The 7,623-nt window shown below is 42.8% G+C and overlaps 1 protein-coding gene across 1 annotated transcript in view; it reads left to right on the top strand.

Annotated features, from left to right (window-relative positions):
• Nucleotides 1–7,623, top strand: part of LOC108785392 (contactin-associated protein-like 5) — a 283,646-nt gene that overhangs the window by 211,454 nt on the left and 64,569 nt on the right. Inside the window, exons 15-16 of the mRNA XM_018554450.1 lie at nucleotides 1,749–1,899; nucleotides 6,149–6,276. Of these exons, the coding sequence (XP_018409952.1) occupies nucleotides 1,749–1,899; nucleotides 6,149–6,276 (279 nt within the window). The remainder of the gene's footprint in view (nucleotides 1–1,748; nucleotides 1,900–6,148; nucleotides 6,277–7,623) is intronic.

Consider the following 7,623-nt stretch of genomic DNA (forward strand, 5'->3'; position numbering starts at 1 on the left):
CTAAGTGAACATTCTGTCCCTGAAGTTGTTGTGCTGGAAGCAGAAATAATGGACAAGTGTGAGAGTTTGAGGGACTTTGACGAGGACCAAATTGTGATGTCTAGACGACTGGGTCAGAGCAGCTCCAAAGCTGCAGCTCTTGTGGGATTTTCCCGGTCTGCAGTTTTCAGGACCTACCAAAGGTGGTCCAAGGAAGGAAAACCGGTGAACTGTGACAGGGTCATGGGTGACCAAGGCTCATTGATGCACAACTGTGATCCATGGAGGCCGCACCTCACAACTTACAGGACTTAAAGGATCTTCTACTGATGGCTTGGTGGCAGATAACACAGCATACCTTCAGAGGTCTAGTGGAGTCCATGCCTGGATGGGTCAGGGCTGTTTTGATGGCAAAAGAGGGACCTACTCAATATTAGGTGGGTGGTGATAATGTTATGGCTGAATATACTGTGTATATATATATATATATTTTTTTTATTGTTTATTTTTCTTAATTTACAAACTGCAAAGTGTGAACAGAAGAAAAATCTAAATCAAATCAATAATTGATGTGACTACCCTTTGGCTTCAAACCAGCATAATTTCTTACACTTGCCCAAAGTCAGTGATTTTGTAGGATTAATGTGGCCATACACTCTACAACCATCGCAAGACTTTAGTCTTGCGATGGTTGTACAGGGATTAAAAAAACGTACGATCTGCTTATCTTGGACAGGCAGATCCCACTCTCGATCATCGCAAGCCCGCCCCCCTGAGGGGCGGGCTTCCGATGACCGCAATGCTGAACGGGCAGTGTGCGCGTGCGCACACCGGCCCGTTCGGCATTTGTCTTCCGAGCACCGTTCTAACCAGCCGAGAATCGTACGATTCCCGGCTGGTTTTCGAACATGCTGGTTCGACAGAAGACGTGCGACCGTACAGTAGAAACGGTCGCACGTCTCCATTCACACTGCTCGATTATCGTACGAAAAACCGATCGCATACGATTATCGTACGATAATCGTGCAGTGTATGGACACCTTTAGAGTCAGGTACATGATTACCAATTATGTTAAGCAGGTGCTAATGATCATCAATTTCAAAACAGTACAATAAAAAAGCAAAAATAATATGTTACATAACAAGTCCATCCTCTAGTTCTATATCTTGGATAGAGGGAGAGGGAGAGAGAGAGAGAGAAAGATGTCTGAGCACCTGCTTTTTTTTAATACTCAATGGGCTTGTGTCTTTTTTTCAACCTGACTAACTATGTAACTATACATCTACATCCATACCCATTGACCCAGATAACATCACACCCCTTATGAGTCTGTTGTCCAATTTGCGTCTTCTAGGATTCGGCAGTGCTCATGGAAGTCCTCCAGTCAATGGTGCCATTATACTACGGGCAAACTTCTTGATCTATGTTAACATCAGGTCATAGCATGCCCTTTGATCTTTAGGTGATGGACAGCCATTAAGGTGTTGCCTTTCCTACAGGATGTGTTGAGGGTGTTTCTGATGCAAATATAACTCCATAAAAAACACTACAGGGTGCTTTGTGTGGAACCCTTTCCAGGGGATGGAATCTTCATTTATGACCCCCCCCCCCGCCATAAACCTCCTGTGGGGTATTATGTTATATGTTTGATGGTTACTGAGAGCTTTATCCTAACAAATATAAAATTATAGTTATATTGTATTCTTGTGGAAGTTGGTTTCTCTTTGTCATCTCCACATATTTTACCATTGTTGGGTCTTGTTTGCAGGTGGAAACCCGTACACGTGGTGGATTGGAAGAGGGAACGAGAGACACACCTACTGGGGCGGATCCCTGCCTGGGCAATGTGCCTGTGGACTGGAGGAGAGCTGCATCGATAATAGCCATTACTGCAACTGTGACGCTGATGGACAAGACTGGTAAGAGGACGTATATGATCCAATAGATTCACAGCTTGAGCTGGAAAAATGACTTGTGACTGATATTGGGCCAAAACAAAGGGGCCCAGAACTGTCTGATTATGAAGAGATTAATGCAGGTAGCAATATCGCCATTCACTCTTGTTTTGATGTGTTGAAAATGTAACAGAGGAGGGCTGTGACATGCTAAGGAGTCAGGAGTGGTGATTCATTGCAACAAAGATTCTTTATACAACATGGATTTCATGACAAGTGACTGTAAATACAGAAAATGTTACTGAGACTTGGATTTCCTATTGGAGATTGGGAATGCCAGGTATTGCCCAGTTGGCAATAACGCATAGATGGTTCTTAAAAGCATTAAGCATTCCATATGGGCTTTAAAAAAGCAGCCAATCATTCCACTGGCATCTACAATTATATACATTTTCGAAATGGTGGGTGGGCCAATTAGTTGCTGCTTCAACAATGGTCCCCTTTAAAATATTGTATTTTTTTGTGTGTACGCGTTCCCTTTAAACTTTGTGGACCTCTTTTCAGGTCTACAAGATAAACACAATATGAAGTGGCCTCTTCAGGTTTATTGCTTTTCTATTGTATAATGTAATGAAAAGCTAATAGCCCAGTAATAGAATATTAATTAATTGTGCCCTGTAGCTCAGAAATAAATCAATGCATCCCATCAATATTTAGAACTGATTAATACCAGGACTGCTGAGGTGGACTGGGATATTGGTAACTGAGATACAGTACAGGCACACTATTGCGTTCATTAATACGTTTGTATCTGTCAGCACTTGGTCTCATAAAGTAAAAGGTCTGCAGTGACCATGCATATCATTATATATTCTATATCTACTCTCCCTTGGTCACATAAGCTGGGCATAGGGCGGCAGGGGTGGTTCCCAGATGTCTACACACCATACTGCTAACAAGTGGTAACATTTTGGTGCATAATAAAGGGTTCCAGACTGCTGCCTCTCCAGTGGCATTTGGTTGGATCCGTCCCTGCATTGCCTGTGCGTTTTTCATTGGTGGAATAGTGTACTGTGGTCTTCCAATACCCCCATCTGGGTTCATTGATCTAGAAATGGTCTGTAGAGTAGGGTGACAGTCAGGGACGTGCAGCTAGGGGAGGAAGGTGAGGCAGAGCCTCACCTAGTATTATGGAGGAAAAAGCTGTCAGTTTCAAGTCTGAAGCTGACAGCTTTTTCTCCATTCAGATCGGCTTGTAACAAGTTACGGCTCCTCCCTGTCTCGTCCCTCCCTCCTTCCACACTCCTTCACACTAGCTGAGGCTTCATCGGGATGGGGACGGTGCTTCGCTGGATATGGGTGGGGCTTCTGCATGTTGGGGTGGGGCTTTGGCTGGGAAATTCCTCACCAAGAAGCGAAGGTACCGCACGTCACTTGTGATGGTGTATATCACCCCCCTACCAGTCAGGTCTAAGTAAACTTACAAAATGGCTAGATCGCTATCTGCAAGAAGTTTGCATGTTCTCCCTGTGCTTGCATGGGTTGCTAAAAATGTGAATTGGCTCCGGTCTAAATTGGCACCTGTATGCATGCAGGTGAGATAGGGACCTTACATTGTAAGGCCCTTGGGGGCAGGGACTGATATAAAGTGCTGCAAAAATTGTCGGCGCTATATAAATACCTGTAATAAATAATAAAATGTGAAAGAGATGCACCATGCCTCATATTGGTGTGGAAGTAGGGGGGAGGTTGTAGGTGGGTTGATGGGGGTTTTCAGCATAAGGTTTCATGTTGCCTATGATTCTTGTCAAGCTCAGCTTCATCCACTTGGACAGAAAAAGGTAGCGTTTAACAAGAAGTGCGATAAATCTGTATTTCTATATTGAATTTCCAGAAGTTCTATCCCACTCTTAATAAACATATTCATCTAAGTTTGTAAACTGACTTATTGATAGACATGTGCACTGCCAAAAAATGTGTTTAGTTTCATTTCGTTTTAAATTCGGATTTGTGTTATTTCGTTTTTCAGGATTCGGGTGTGAAAGTCACTTCGGATTCGGAATTCGGATTCGGACGAAATTCGGTAGCGTTAGTACGGACGTTCGTTTCATTTTCTGTTCTTATTCGTTTCGTTCGTTTGCAGCAAAAGTGACATTTGAGGGGGAAAAAAATATTTTCTCCTTCTCTAATGTCACTTTGCTCCAACGAACGAAACGAATAAGAAACGAATAAGAAACGAATAAGAACAGAAAACAAAACGAACGTTCGTACTAACGCTACCGAATTTCGGAAATGGAAATTCGGATTCGTTTGCATTCGTTATGTCTGTAATTCGGAATTCGGATACATCCGAATGTCCGAATTTTCCGAAAATTCGTCCGAATTTCGATTCGGAACGAAACAAATCGCACATGTCTACTTATTGGAGATTCCCATAGGATGTACTTCTTCTCTGCAGTGGCATAATAAGTGAATATGCACTTATTTCAATCGAATATGTTCAACGTCTGAACAATGTAACCTTATTATTGCTTGCTGGCAGCAATGCATGATGGGCTATGCAGTCTTGAGAAATGGAGATTGCATCACATGGAGCAGCAGGGAGAGAGACGCAAAGCACACAGGGAATCCAGGAAGTTGTTGGAAGTGATGGGCAGACGGAAGACAGCAAAAAAATACTAATTCAGCCACTTATTGTACACTATACGACCATGGAGCAGATATCCGTGACCACCGGGACTAACTGTATAAAGCCTATATCCTTGATTGGTTGGAGATTATGAAAGTGACACTAAACTCAGGAGTTAAAAAATGCATTTAAAGCGATATTAAACTCTCCTTTTCTTTTATATTCGCTCTAGGGATGCCCACCTTTGCCTGAAGCTGTTGTTGGTTTTCTTTAAAATCTTTTCATTCCTCGTTTTCAAGTGGGTCCCCTCAGCGTTCTTTCCCCCGCCCCCTGTACGGGTGCCACCATCGTCCTAATGGGGGCACCCGTGCACGCTGGTGCCCGCAGTGGCTGTTTGTGCCCATAGACACACACAGCCCAGTGGCAGGCCAATCCCCTTCTATTTTTGATTGATGGCAGAAGAAGCCTATGGCTCCTCTGCCATCAGCATCCTCCCCCGCAACCTGGAAAAAAGGGGAGCAAAGGATCACTTTGGGACCGGCGGCGGGGATGAGCGTCGCTGACAGGTAAGTGTGGGGGGGGATTGGGGGAAGAGGTTCTGGGCAGTTTTTACACTAATGCAGGGAATCCATTAAGGTAAAAAACGCCCATACCTTAATACTACTTTAAGTGCCAGCTGCAGTATGCTCAGTACCCAATCCTCCATTCAGAAAAAAACTTTTAATTATTTTTACAGAATGCAAGGCGTGCTGTGATTGGAGGAGCTGGAAATGAATGTCATGATCTCCCCTTCTCCAAAACCAGGACACCTTTCATTCTGTAAAAAGAATTAAAGGCGATGACTGGGGGAGAAAAAGGTTCTGGGCGGTTTTTACCGGAATGCAGAGAATGCAATAAGGTAAAAAAACGCCCAGGCCTTAATATTACTTTAAGTAGCTTAACTATGAACAGCAATGTATCTTATTTGTGTATCACTCGGCTGTAGATCCTCCAATCATCTCTGAATTGGTGCTGACACTGTACTTCCTTCTGGAGGGGGGCTACTTTTGTTCCCCATGAGATTGTAGTCCAAAACATGAGATTGTAGTCTATCCCGGGAGCGATGGTACCATCAAAGTCCATGATTTCCATATATAAGTTGGTTGAATTGTTTTTTTTTTTTAATCTTTTGTTACTTTAGATAACAATTGCACAATTTTTCTATATTTTTTTCAGATTCACAATGACACAAAAAAATATTTTCCTTTATTCTGCCATCTGGTTTTTAAATTTGTCTAGCTATGGACCTTGTGAGATGTGCATCTGATTTTCACTGTGGGGTTTCAATTGTGCTGGAATAATTGGTGACACACTCTGCCTCCATAAATCAACTTTCATTAGCCCCAATTAATTCCTTTCTCCCCTTTTTTCCCTTTTCAGTTTAATCCCTCAGCGTTTTTTTATGTTTATCTTTTTTAAATCAAATGTAAACTTTTTTTGTTTGCTTGTTTTTATATTAATGTTTCTTTTGGTACGGTCACATTCTTTTCTGAAGTCTTTATTCAATTTGTAAAATACCTTCCATGCTTTATACCAAAAATGTAATTTCCTAAGTAAGAATTCCATTTCCTGTGTGGTTGGACATGTCTTTATTGTGTGTTTCAGGACAAATGACACCGGGTTCCTGGCCTTCAAAGAACATTTGCCAGTCTCTCAAATTGTGATCACCGATACAAACAGATCAGGGTCGGAGGTGGCATGGAAAATCGGTCCTTTGCGTTGCTACGGAGACAGTGAGTTAATATTTCTTTTGCGGTTATATTGTAGCAAGTCAAAAAATTTTGTTGTTTTAAAGTAATCCTGCGATAGACATGTGATGGAAAAACATAAATGGATGTTTTTTCAGATCAGTAAGTCCAGAGACAGGGGAAGCTGACTGTACAAAACATGAGTTTTCAGGGAAAATTTGGGTTAAAAAAAAAGTTGCAACTCTCCCACATGTTTTGACCCTTAACCCTAGCCTAACTACTAGACTGACTTTATCTAGAGCTGTCCAATCAGCTGGGAGCATGAGCTTTGCTGATTGCTACAGGTTTGACTCATTAGCGGTGTATCGGACCTCTGAAGAGAAACCACTGGTTCCACACAGGGAGCAAGGGTCCTTTTCTGCAGAATGCTGGCAGGTGACAGTTTTTTCCTCTCTTTTCTTTAGCAGTTGTAGCTTCTGTTTATAGAGAAATGTGACATCAGACTACAAACATCTTTCTGTGCACTTAAATATATATATATATATATATATATATATATCTATCTTATAGGTGGGCACCTCTGGACCTTGAGCTGTGCTTTAACTACAAATCCCACCATGCCTATGCCTCTGGAAGTCATGACTGTTGGCTGTCAGATTCTTGCAATGTCTCATGGGACTTGTACTTCCACAACAGCTGGAAGGCCAGAGTTGCCCACCCCTGTTTTAGCTGATTTAAACTAAAAGTTCAGCACTTTACCTGACCCAAACACTTTATCATTATCTTTACCCTGACCCTTGTCCTTGAAGCATACCTTCCACCTCAAAGTCAAGGTCTGCTTATTCAAGGTGTTCCCCCTTCATAAAACACTGCCTAAGAGTACCTGTGTGGAGAGAAATGGTTAGATAATATTCTTACCTTTCCTCCAGTTCCTCCCACAGTGCCTTGGTGAGAGTGATGCCATCCTCCTTTCTCCCAGAATTTGACAAATGATGGGGTCTATTCACAAAGCTGCCGAAGGATCTGGCCGTAGCTTCGGCCGATCCTTTGGCTAGCTTTGGCCCCAGGACCCCTTCGGGTCAGTAGAACCGAAGGGGTGCTGTACGGGTGCTGTATCTCCAAACAGCAAACTCTCCCTGGCCCCCGGGAGTCTCCTGCTCCCGGCCGCCAAGGAGAGAAACACTGCTGAGTCTTTTTTTCTTTATTCTGACACGGAGCGATGTCAGAATAGAAAAAAAAAAAAGATTTTTCCCATTGAAAAGCATTGGGACATTACTATTGGCTATTTCAATTTGCAATAGCCAATAGTAAACTAGCATTGTACCCGCCCTCTGCTGCAGTTCCCCCTCAAGTCCATCAGCAGAGGGCGGGAACAATGTTAGTTTACTATTG

Source organism: Nanorana parkeri, unplaced genomic scaffold (genome assembly GCF_000935625.1).
Source record: "Nanorana parkeri isolate BGI_ZX_2015 unplaced genomic scaffold, ASM93562v1 scaffold159, whole genome shotgun sequence".
Classification (NCBI taxonomy): Eukaryota; Metazoa; Chordata; class Amphibia; order Anura; family Dicroglossidae; genus Nanorana; species Nanorana parkeri.